Genomic DNA, 12,842 nt, shown 5'->3' with positions numbered 1-12,842 from the left:
CCACAAAACAGACGATAGCAGCAACATCATGTAATCATGCTGAAATACTAGCGATACATGAAGCAAGCGCGAGTGTTTTTAGCTCAGGAATTTAATCCAATATATTCTATCATCATGTGGACTGATTGATCATAAAATAGCTCCAACTATTCTGTTTGAAGATAATATAGCATGCATTACTCAACTTAAGGGTGGATACATAAAAGATGATAGCACAAAGCATATTTCTCCTAAATTCTTTTTCACTCATGATCTTCAAAATCAAAGAACAATTGGTGTCCAATAGATTCGCTCAAGCGATAATCTGACAGATTTATTTACAAAGTCACTTCCAAAATTCTCATTTAAAAGACTGATACATCAGATTAGAATGCGCTGATTTCGAGATATTAAATAATGTCGACAAGAAAGGGAGACTATATTCTTTTTTCCTTAATCAGGTTTTTTTTCCCTACTGGATTTTTTTTGACAAAGTTTTTAACAAGGTAGTCCTTATCATAAAGAATATTGTATTTTTTTTTCTTCACTAAAGTTTTTTTTCATTGGATTTTTCTTTAAGAAGGTTTTAACGAGGCAATAATTTTAAATGGTCATCCAATGGGAGTGTTGTGATAAGGATGATGCAGATGTCCATTAATATTTGGACAGCTTAGTTTCTCAATGAAAGAAAGTTTAAATTCTCATTAATGAAAGTTAAAAATAAAAAACTTGATGCGTGTATAAATAGAGGGTTAAGCCTCTGACAATTAGTATAACAATAACATAAACACTCCTTTCTTTCTTTTTATGCACTATAAGATATATATATTATTCATGAATATTAATATTAGAATCTTCTATTTATACGTTTTTATTTTGTATTTATTTTTTTCCTTATTTATTTGTTTTACAACAGGTTTTGAATAAAGAATAGTTAGCATTTAAGGGTCATAGAGTTGGTGGTTGCTATAGGATATCGGCTCTTCAGGTCTTCAGGACATCTGGACATGGCATATGACAGGCTAGGTAAATTAATGGACCTAACGTAAGTCCTTATGTATGAGTTGACACAGTCTTTTTTTTTCTTTCAAAAAAGTAGTTCTACACTTCTCATTAAATTTTGGATCTTAACTAGGTTTGAACTAGGAAACTGTTGACTTCAAATTGTTCTAATATTTTAAATTTCAACATCAATTTTATTTGCTAAGCTTCAATATCATACCCGATCTTAGGATTAGACCTGCACAAGAGGAAATGCGGCGGCACAAAAGATCAAGGAAGAAATGGGTCAAGTTTACAGCATACACGACGACGAAGTGAACCTTCTTTGATGCTCAGACAATCAATCATGAGATGAAGACCAAAGTTATTAACAAAACCATTTCTCACCGTGTTATTTATAGTTTTATACCTCACTCAGGGTTCAGATATGACTCACATTATTGATTATTCATACACAAACCTCTAGTACATCAGCACAGTAATTTAAATACACTATCTATGGGCTTGTAAACACTATGGTCTTTGCAAGTTCTAGTCCTAGCTTGCGTCCAAAAAGCTTCTCCACAATAGCTAATGCGAATTCTATAGAAGTCCCTGGGCCTCTGCTGGTAACAAGATTGCCATCAACTACAACCCTGTTTTCGGCTTCACTCGGATCTGATAACTTGTTGCACAAGGCAGGAAATGCCGTGGCTTTTTTCCCCTGTATTCAATAGAATATATGCGCATGCCTAAAATTAATAACGGGACCCAAGTAAAGTCAATAAAGCCCATATATCACTTTATAAAAATGCAGAATAGTAACGAATTTGAAAGTTAAATGCCACGTGAAATCTTGTTATGCATCCTTTTCTCACTGTGGGCAGCTTGAAAATAACTTGGGTTAGGGGTAATGAAAACTAAACTAAGCCACATGAACTCAGATAATAGGGTGTAACTAAGAAAAATCAATGTATATATCATTGTCAATGGCCTAGGAAACAGATACCTTTAGTAAGCCATGAGGCTCCAAGACCAAGGCTGGGGAGGCACAAATTGCTCCATAATATCTGTTTTCCCTCTGCTTTTTCAGTAAGCTCACCAAGGTTTCTGACTTTGCAAAAGTTTGAGCACCACCAAGTCCACCCTGCAAGTGATAGGAATATATTTAGACAACCAAAATACTACATACTAAATTAGTTGCTCTAAGAAAGCAAGACGACTACTTACTGGCAATACAATAAGGTCATATGAAAGTTTAGCTGCCTCATCAAGGAGCATATCTGCCTCCAGTTTGACGTTACGTGATGCAACAATCTCTAGTTTGTCCTCAAGAGAAGCTACCACAACATTTGCCTTTGCTCTACGCAGTATATCAATGATGATCACAGCTTCCATTTCCTCTGAGCCATTAGCAATTGGTACAAGAACCTAAAAAGAGTGCAAATGCATATAGCATTTAATAAACTTTATTTGTGGTAACAATCATATCAAGAAATTTCAAATTCCAATGAAGATAAAGTACTTTGTCCTCCACAGATAATTCCAATTTTTTTCCCTAGTCATACATAGATAACTCACTGAGAATCCTAGCCAGTGTCAAGGCCCAAACCTCACCTTGGGAGGATTTTCAGTTGTCCATTGCACAGGGTTTAGCTCCGCAAAAACATATTCATCACCGTGACTAGAACGCATGACCTGAATGTGAAATTAAAAGAATACCCATGAGAGAGGTAGAAAATATCCTAGCGGGAAAATGACATCATGAAGCAAACATAATTGTCAGCAATTTTCAATGCAAAATTTGCTGAAACACCCCCACAATCCCCTCCGCAGGTATACAGCAGGAACACCCCACCCCACATTAAAAAAAAAAATGCCATCTCTCCTATGCCACCTAAGCATAACTATCTCCCACCTAACCTCACTTTCTTGCTATATCAAGCTCACCTGATTCCTCCTCACATACCAATTACTAATATGGGACTTGGATTTCTATCACACTCATCAGCAAAAAAAAGTCATCTTTGAGGACCAACCCATAACAAATTATATTTAAGTCTTGAGCCTATCCCATAACCGTTTGCAATATCCATATATCAGACAACACTTTATAAAACCTAGCTAAACTTCTCACAAAAACCATATCACCATTTATCAACCATATTCAATGCCAAATTACTCCCAGATGCAATCATGCTAACCATACTACTAGTAATAAGTGTACAGCATCATGAATGAATTTCTTTTCCACATTTTTCCCTCTGCAAAGAATAAAATAATCAAGAATGAAAAACTCGCCAATGGACCAGCAACTTCATCAGCTTTCTGTTTTCCATATAATTGCTCAACCAGTGCAACCCCAAACTCCATGGTCGTGCCCGGTGCACGACTAGTCACAACTTTGCCATCCAGTTGCACCCTTGACTCAACAGTTGTCGTGTAAGATGCCAATTTTTCCATAAATGCGGGATAACAAGTTGCCTGTCCTACAATAACACAGTCATTCATCTTGGATTCTTAAAAATAAGCAACATAACCAAAGAGAATCAACAAGCTTTTACCTTCACCCCCTTCAGCAAGCCCCATGGACCAAGTACTGCAGCAGGAGCAGCACACACTGCAGCATAAAGTCGTCCATCCTCAACATGCTTTTTCACCAACTTTTCCAGAACTCCACATTCTCTAAGATGATCAACGCCTGGAACACCTCCCTGCACACAAAACACATAAAATGACTGATAATTATTTAAGGTTATCCAACTAATCACTCAAAAATTGAAAATATTTGTCTCCGATAAATGTTACTCCACCAATTTTGATAACCAAATATAAAATACAAGAAAAAAGAAAATTAACGAACCAATTCAGTTTACAACGGCACACAGTACCAAACATGTTCACCAATAATACAATTAATCCACCAATTTGATCACTAAACATGACAATCACAGCTCGTAACAACTCCCAATCCAATATCAAGCGAGAGAGAGGGAGAGAGAGAGAGTTACTGGTAGAGCGACGAGGTCGAAGGTGGTGTCAACAACATCGGAGACGACAGCGTCAGCTACGATCTTAACGCCGTGGAGAGCTTGAACGGTGAGCTGATTTCCGGCGGATGCAACGGTGACGTCTGCCCCGGAGCGCCGTAGCACGTCGACGGTGATGACGGCCTCCATAGGCTCGGTGCCATCGGCAATCGGAACTAATACCTAGCAATTTCAAGTTTCAACAGCACAATGAGTAAGTAAAGGGAATGAAGCATAAGGCTTTGTTTGGATTGTTATAATTTATTTGTTACCTTTCGAGAGATTGAAGCCATTATTTGGGAAGCGGAGAGTGAGAAGCAAACGCGGTGTTTGGGACGGTTTGGGGAGAGTTTAGGAGTGAAGTTAGTGAGGGGGTGAGGGAGGACTCGTAAGTGACGCAATGCCATTTGCGCTTTCTATAATCTATATTCTTAAGCCTTCTAGATGACTCTCTCTGTTCGGAAAATGAGTCTCTGTGTTGTGTATACGTGTCTCCTCCACGTTCATCCTCAGCTGTTGCTGCTACTTCCACGTTCCAAACTATGCCCATCCATCATCCATGGTAAATATTAAATAACCAGAATAACTGTAATTTTGTTAACAAAATTATTGCAAGATTTTTTAGGAGTACGATAATGATACATGGCAGGTTTTCACTCTTCACTTTTCATCAAGAAATGGGTATTTCCAAACAACTGGTAATAAAGGTATGTTCAATTTTTAAGAGGAGGTGCATAAAGTGAAAATAAAAAAAATAATTAGAATGCCATCAAAATTTATTATTTTTGTTATTAATTATTATTAATATTTAAAAATATAAAATAAAATATATTATTAAGTTATTAGAAAAAAAATTAAATTAATAATTAAATAATAAAAAAATAAATTATAATATCCCTAATATTTCTTAAACTAAAGCATAAAAATAAGAGTTGTTGTTTTACTTTCAAAAATATTTAACAATTGAAAAATAATCTTCAAGATTTATCTCATTGTAATGTTATTTTATTAAAATAATAGTAGGATTCATATAATTAATAGAACTAATTTTAATAATAGGATGGTTATTAATTAATAAATAAATGTTAATGGAAGTTTTTAAACAATAAATTTTATTTATATTTTGTTAACATCAATATTCTAAAAAACAAATTTGAATCGATTCTAAAAGAATTTTTATAATTGTCTTATCATCGTTACATACTTATATTGTTGTCGTCGTCGTCTAGAGATAGTAACGGATTCCCATTGGGTGGAGATATGTTCCCACCCCTCGCCTCCATAACCTATTTCTGTCTTGCGACGGGGATTTCGTATTCGCCGAGAACTTGAGTCTCTGCGGATATCCGCAGATTTTTGTATAAAATAATAAAGATAAAAAATAATAAAAAAAAGAAAAAATTAAAAAAATAAAGACAATCTTCAATGGTTACTACAAACATAATTCTCATAGTATTTAAAGACTTAAATAACAATAACCAACAAATATAAATTTATAAACAACCAAATATATCCATAAACAATCAAACATAATGCATCACATTGTAAAAACATAATTCTGAAGCCTTCTTTCATCCTATAATGGTAGTGATAATAGATTTCAATTTGTTTGAATCCTACATAAAAAAGAAAACAATTTAAAAATAAAATTGTATAATAACTCAATAATAAGTCAATAATATGAAAAAAGAATGTATTGTATATAATTTGGTAGTTTACTTACATCAACATCTCTTTTAATGTTATGAATTGTCTAGCACTCAAATCTTATGTTAGTTGTGGTGCCAAGTTCATTCCAAAGTCAGTATTGATTACAAATTAAAGCCTCTAATGTATCTAGACGCAACCTACTATGATGCGGTGTAACAAATCTACCGCTCGTACTAAATGAAGATACAGAGAAAACTGTAGAGATAGGAATCGCAAAAAAAATCCCTAGCAATAACTTGCAAAGTGGAAAACTTCGCTTCATTTGATTTTTACCAATTTAAGACACCAAAATCATATTCAATTTATGGCACTAGTCTTTCTTTAAGATAATAATCCAACTCGCTCTTTGTATCAATAAATGCAGATTCTTCAGTTACATGCGTAGCAAAGTCAGCTTTCCAAGATTCATAGCTAAACTTTCTCCCCCTTGAACCTTAAGGAATTGGTGGTGGGGACAGCATATCTAATTGAGCAGCTTAGTCTCTCTCTCTTCCCTTTATTGCATATTCTAAAACTAAATCTTGCACTACCCTTTTTACTTGACCAATTACATCGCCAAACCGTGTCACCGATCGTGAAGCTGTGTCTGTCGCCGCCGAGCCAAACGCGAGAGAAAGGGAGCTGCCGCAGTGCGCACTCTGTCGCGACTGCCGGAGGTTTTCGTTGGAGCTGCTGCTCCAATTTTTGTTGTTCTTCTTTTTCATAGTAAGTTACTCGCTCTCTGAAGCCTTACTGTAATCGTTCTAGTTATCTGTGGTTAAAGATTTTGAAGTATGGATGTTGTATGGTTAATTTAATGGGTTTGCATGTCGAAATTGAGGTTGTTGCTGAACCACCGGAGCTTCTAACCACTGTCGGAGTTGCTGCCGGATAAGTTCTGAATGGCTTCTGCATCGTTCTTTTATTTCAGTAATGTGGTTAATTTCGTTATATTTTTTTTAAGGTTTTGGCGACGTTAATGTTTTAGGATTAAGTTATCAGGGCCGCATGTTGTGATTTATAGCTGTTCATGTTGTTGCGGAGCTGTGGATACTACCGCCACTGATTTCAAGTCGAGAGAAAAAAGGTTTCTTGACGAATTTGGTTTTTGGTTTGTGGGTTTTGACTCTTCGAGGTAGGAGTTTTTCTAAAAACTCAATTTTATAATTTGAAATTGTTATAAATGGATATTGATGTGAAAAATACATTTTTAGTGATTGTATATGTCTTATGTATTGTTTGACTATTTTGGATTAATATGATTGTTAGTTTGATTGAATTATTGTTTGGTTTTGTTAAACGGATGATTGCTGAATTATTTCTTGAAATTTTTGGAAATGAGTTTGATTCGTTGAAAATGATTTTATTTTGAATCAGTTTCCTTGAGATATGAAAATGGTATGAATTTTTGGAATCAACCTGATTTTGAATTGATTTGGTTTTGAACCCATTGGAAAGGGTTGTGGAATGGTTTAGTTGGGACTCGAAAAGGGTGGCAAAGTCCAAGTTTTAGGAGAGGTGCTGCCGAAATTTCTATAAATCTGAGACCTTGTTTAAAATGTTATTTAGAAAATTATGAATTTATGAATTGTATTATTTTACTTTAATTATTTAAGAAAATAATGAATTATGTTTTGAATTGAATTATTGAAAAGAGAATTATGATTGAGTTTTATTTCTTAAGGAAAAGTATTATACTTTGAGTGCAAGTTATTTAGAAAATACTTATGTTTGAGGTTGATTTAAATGTGAAAAGGGTTATATTTTGAATTGGATTAAAGAAACACATTCGGAGGAGTTTTAGTGAATTTAAAGGAAATTGGACTTTGATTGAATAATTTCGTTTGTGACATTTTAGAAGAAGTCAGAGAATTGGTTTTATAAGTGAACCTAAAGGTGGTTTTGATTTGAATGGATTAGTTTTGTTCTAAGTGATTTCGGTTTTGAAATTTATTTGGGACTTTTTATTTATATGATTTGGTTTTGATTTAATTTAGGAACTTTATTTAATTGATTCAAATTAAGAAAAGAAATTATTTTTAAGGATTTTGAATGAGTTTAATAAATTGAGAGTTGGCGGATTTCTCCCTTAAAGTCTTGAGACTTTGCCGAGATAGTTAATGAATAACTCCTGATTCAAAATACTTAAGTGACTATTTTAAGAATGAATAATTTTTAAGGTTGGTTTAGGAAAATTTAATTGAGTGGAAATGAGTGTTATAAAAGAGGAATGATTTTGGTGTCAAAGTAAAGTGATTTGAGGAAAACATTATATATGGCATGAATGATGATTTGGCTTGATGTGGATTGTTGAGGAAGTGCGGAAATGATGAGAAATGAATGATATGAAATTAATACTTGGCTTATGCAAAGTGCAGAAATGATGATGAATGAATGATATGAAATTATTATTTGGCTTATACACTTCTAATTATCTGATATACGAGTTTTTCTAGGTAAGAGGCAGTGGCTTGCCACCACGTGCTCCAGGTTGAGACTCGATACTCTGTTGACCCTACGTCACAAGATGTGATTGGGCACTTTAACTCCTCGAAAATTCTCCCAATGAGCTTAATTTATTTATAATTGAGAAAAAGCTATGCATAGACTCTTGGGGATGACGCACGGGGGACTGTCTAGGGTTTAGCAGCTGGACATGTTAGGTTGGCTTTATAACCGACAGATGAGACTCATTAGCCAGAGGATAAGCATTCATCATATGCATCTATGTGACATTTTGATACTATATATATATGTATATGATTTATAAGTATTGTATCTGGTCTGTATGTACGTATTTATGTATTTATGTTTTCAACCTAAAAATTCTTTTTGAAAGATTATACGCTTTAAAGTTTTAAACAGGCTCCTATCTTAGTATTAAATATGTTAAGAGTCATCGTAATACATGAGCTATTAGAGTGATGCAGCCGGAAGCGTGACATTCTGGTAGAAAAGGTGTTACATCGAACTTGCTAGCCCCTTGGCTTTGTCTCAACCCATGCCTGCATCCGTTAAAAGGTCCTTCTCGGTGATGGCATCTTTCCTCGACTTTGCATAGTGAATTCACAGGATCTCGAGGACCTTGTCGTGGCCACAAACAACACCGGTCAGCTTCTTTATCTGTTTTGTTTGCGGTTAGACAACAACCTGTGTCTTCCTTTCATTACTGAGCAAATGTTGTTGGATCTAAAAATAGTTCAATACATTACAAAAAACATATAGAAACCTTAATGACGCTCTTTCTTAAGTTAAATAAGAAAATGCCCCAAAACATGATAAATAGCTTCTCTAAATACTTGCCCCACGAAACCGGTTAAAGATGGTAACCAAAGTATCGTATCCCCTATCCATGTCTTCAAGACTAAGAGGAGGAATATACTTGCGAAATGTGCCAACAGAACCCATTTTAGTTGCCTTCAAGGTAGTGACATGAACCATACATGAAGAAAATTATACAGGAGACTAATATGATCTCATCTAGAACAGACTGATGCTGCGACGCCAATTTGGATTTGTTAACTTCTTCTAACTTTTCCTTTGGTCCTCCCATGTATTCTCCTTTGACAATCAAGCCACGCGATGGGCTATCTGTTTTTTTTTTTTGTGAAGAAAATGGTGCCAACAAGTGCAATAGGAGTTGTGATTGTTCGGTTTTCCAAAGACGCTTTTAATAAGGGTTGAAACATCTATAGACCCCCACCCCACACGAAGGCCTACTTTTCGTGTGGAGAAAGCAAAGACAAAAAGCCCTGGATTGAAAGAAATGCCCTTGGCTTGTCATTTCATTTTTCGCATAAATTAAATCAAGAGGTAACAATTCGCTTACAACATCATTTGGGGCCCATCATCCCACACATGTTCACAAAATTTTAAATCTTAACCACGATGTTGAAAAATACATATTTCTATGTCAAGCTCTTTTAGAAGAATTTTAAAATTAATTGGTTTAGTGCTTAACACGCCACATGAATGATGTCCATTAGCCACCTTATCTGCACTGATTGCTGTGATTTGAATTGCACCAGTTGTCATATCGACACCGTCACATCTTTGAGAAATTAAACCCATTGAAAAAGTAAATACAATCTCTCACCAAGTAAGCATATGAAATATTATTTTTCTTTTTCCATTACCTGGATCAAGACTTACTAAAATCGACTGCTAAGAGAATTGAAATATCACTATCACATATGTCCAAGACTTAACAAAATAGTGAAGAAATTGATAGAAAACTTGAAAAAGTAGCCACTTACTCCTGGGTCAATGATCATGCACACTCCTCGGAAAAACAAATGTGTCGCAGAAGCCACACCATCGCTTAGGTTTCAAAACACCCGTCGCCCTTATATTATTAGACCATTTAACAACAATACAACTAGTATTATTTCCACAATGTTTTATCCCATATTTTGAATTTTAGAATAATTTCATATTCATAAAATATGCAAACTCAAACTCGGCATACGATTTTGCATTCCTAAAGAGATCATTTTAAACAAAATATAAACAAATAAAGAACAAAAAAATCATGATAAATAACATCAACGACATCACCATTAATTATTATTGTTGAAGAAATCATACAATCGATAAACATGACCAAAACAAAAAGGAGAACAGCAACTAGCCACTATCCCTTACATTAACATCACTCAAGCTCCACAGCGAGATAAACTACATTTACATAACATTTTCATCTAAGAACCCTAAACATTAACCCAATGTCCAAAAGTTATAATACTAATTATACCATTTCCATAATACTGAGTTGGGTGCATCTTTGTTACCTCGTAATCCTACTTCGCCTTTTCTAGCACCACAACGAACATAGCAACCTAATCGCGAAGTTCAGAATTGTCTTCCTCCATCCTTTGAATTCGTTGTTGCAAAGGGGTCACTTCCTTTTTCCTCAACTCCGCCAGTTCCTCTTGCAAGCGATTGCCACACCAAAAGTTATAGTCGCAGATGTTGTAACATGTTGCCTTCAGCAACTTTTCAAGCATTACAAATGATGCTTCTTGATGATCAACACGTTCATCCACTGATTGTGGTCAGTATACAACAAGCTCTAAATCCTGCAGTTCCTTGGCAGAACCACCGTGTAGCTAAACACAACAGATGAACCACTTGACGTCTCCTGCGAAACATACATGGGAGATCCAATTTGTAGGAATGCACATGCTCACAGCAGCATAACTTCCATTTCATCGACATGGAAAACTTTGACTCATCCTCCTAGGTCATAACCACACAGCTGAACCACAATAATTTTTCTAGCAAAAAAATGAAAAAAAAAAGAAAACCCCAAATTACTGCCAGCAGTAAACAAAAACAATAACTAACAAACAACTTTTCATCTTCTTAATAATAATAGAACAACAAAATTGATAAACCTTCAGTGACAGTCACGATGCTGCTGCCACCCCCCAATTGCAACGCTGGAGTTCACCCTCATCCCTTCCACTGTCTGAAAAATAACCCTAGACTTCGTATCACTTGTATCCGATAAAAGCGGTGGTGGACCACCACCATCATCGCCGCCATCATTACTTCCAAGCCAAGCTTCAGCCTCATTTCGGAAACAAAATCCCTTGTACTGGTTGCCCTTGTAGCTCTCCACTTGTTCCATACACTTTGACCACAACGTGTAAATCCTAGGTATACGCTCCACTTTCACAACATAGTATTGATACCTCCCAAAATCCTTTCGTGCTCCCTCACACGCGATAATGACTTCACACCTTCAATGGACGTTAAGCCTTCTCACAACATAAACATGTAAAGCTTAGTAATGAGGTAGTGGAGAGCGTAAAGGTTTAGGGTTTGTAACAGTGAGAAGAGGGGATAAAGCAAAATCTATATGTTTATGGGAGAAAAGGAGCACCTTTATGTGCTGTTTTTCAATACCTTCCTAGGCTGAAATTTACACATATACTCTACTCATGTTCCTTCCAAGACACACCTACACATTCTTCTTACATTTGTCTCCTTATTTTCTCAAAAATATTTACCTTCATAAAACATAACTTATATGGTACACCGTAACATAAAAAAATATAAAACAAAATATTCATAAATTTTGCAACAAGCTTTTCCTAATTATTTATTCGTTATAACGTATTCTATTTATTGTGAAATAATTTTCGTCTCTTCATGAAGGATAACATTGTAAATTCCTAGAAAAATTATATATTGCTTAGTAACATCCAACGAGTAATAAATCTTCTATGAATGCCATCAAATGGACCATGCCCTAAACCCCACCAATTTCCCAATGTGCACTTTGCAAAACCCATGCTAAATATATTGCTCAATACTAACGACATGTATTTATATATGTATCAGATTTTTTTTTGTATTTTCAAAAATAAAAACCATATCGTAAGGCTGGTTTTATATAAATTTGGTGTGTATTCGAAAAAATACAATACTAATAAAAAAAAGATAAATAGCAATTTTTTTTATTTCCCTAAACTTTCAACAATGCAGCATTCATTCTCAAATTCTGTATCAACCAGGCAACAAAAATACAAATAACAAAAGTTACTAGTCTTTATTGAAAAGGAAATACATAAAACAAAGAAAATATATTTGCTTTAGACAAAGAAAATATATTTGATAAATTAAATTAAAAATAACTTTCCATAAGCACAACCAACAATAGCTGAGTTTGGTAAAATATATTTTAAAGTTAAAAAAATTCTATAGGATTCACAGGTAATCTTTGAAAAGATCCACCTTTGGTCCTTTCAGAAGTACCCCTTTCCTTTAAAAGATACAAGCACAAGCATATGGTATATAGGATTCACTAAACGCAAAATGTGGAGCTAGTGTGTTTGAAAAGCATAGGCACCCCTTCAAAAAATTTAACCCAACCAAGCCTTGGCTAATTAAAAGTTTAACTGCGATAACTAAATAGAGAAAAATAATAAAAAATCTAAAAATATTTGTTAGGCATTATAACGTGAATCATCAATTCTTAAGGCCACAGTGCGTGCAAAGAAGGCGTGCATTTTAGTAGGATGCATTTACTATGAAATTGAAAACGTTTATGTTTACGATTACACAACAAAGAAATTGGATGTTCTTTCGTATGAAAGGCTATGGTGTTTACAGATTAATGGATTGTGATATCCAACCAGTTCCTATAATGTTTATCAT

The 12,842-nt window shown here is 34.7% G+C and overlaps 1 protein-coding gene across 2 annotated transcripts; it reads right to left on the bottom strand.

Moving 5' to 3' along the window:
- Positions 1-1,184: 1,184 nt before the first annotated feature.
- Positions 1,185-4,509, bottom strand: LOC130939122 (protein DJ-1 homolog B-like). 2 transcript variants are annotated; one of them, XM_057867218.1, is made up of 8 exons: positions 4,262-4,508; positions 3,972-4,172; positions 3,525-3,674; positions 3,262-3,444; positions 2,578-2,658; positions 2,191-2,391; positions 1,970-2,107; positions 1,189-1,684 (listed from the first exon to the last, which is right to left on the bottom strand). In XM_057867218.1, the coding sequence occupies exons 1-8, from the start codon at positions 4,394-4,396 to the stop codon at positions 1,478-1,480; spliced, it is 1,296 nt and encodes a 431-aa protein (XP_057723201.1). In that variant the 5' UTR covers positions 4,397-4,508; the 3' UTR covers positions 1,189-1,477. The 2 variants fall into 2 exon arrangements, with proteins under 2 accessions (XP_057723202.1, XP_057723201.1); XM_057867219.1 differs by lacking the exon at positions 3,262-3,444 and having other exon boundaries at positions 1,185-1,684; positions 4,262-4,509.
- Positions 4,510-12,842: the final 8,333 nt, after the last annotated feature.

Source organism: Arachis stenosperma, chromosome 7, assembly GCF_014773155.1.
Source record: "Arachis stenosperma cultivar V10309 chromosome 7, arast.V10309.gnm1.PFL2, whole genome shotgun sequence".
Lineage (NCBI taxonomy): Eukaryota > Viridiplantae > Streptophyta > Magnoliopsida > Fabales > Fabaceae > Arachis > Arachis stenosperma.
The sequence above is the reverse complement of the archived record's forward strand: the minus strand, read 5'-3'. Positions and strand labels throughout refer to the sequence as shown.

Excerpts from the sequence above, each read along its gene's own strand:
- LOC130939122 (XM_057867218.1), bottom strand. The coding sequence starts at position 4,396 with ATGGCATTGCGTCACTTACGAGTCCTCCCTCACCCCCTCACTAACTTC. Across the intron at positions 3,445-3,524 it reads GCTTGCTGAAGGGGGTGAAG|GCAACTTGTTATCCCGCATT; the intron begins GTAAAAGCTTGT and ends ATTGTAGGACAG. Across the intron at positions 2,659-3,261 it reads ATGAAGTTGCTGGTCCATTG|GTCATGCGTTCTAGTCACGG; the intron begins GCGAGTTTTTCA and ends TTTCACATTCAG.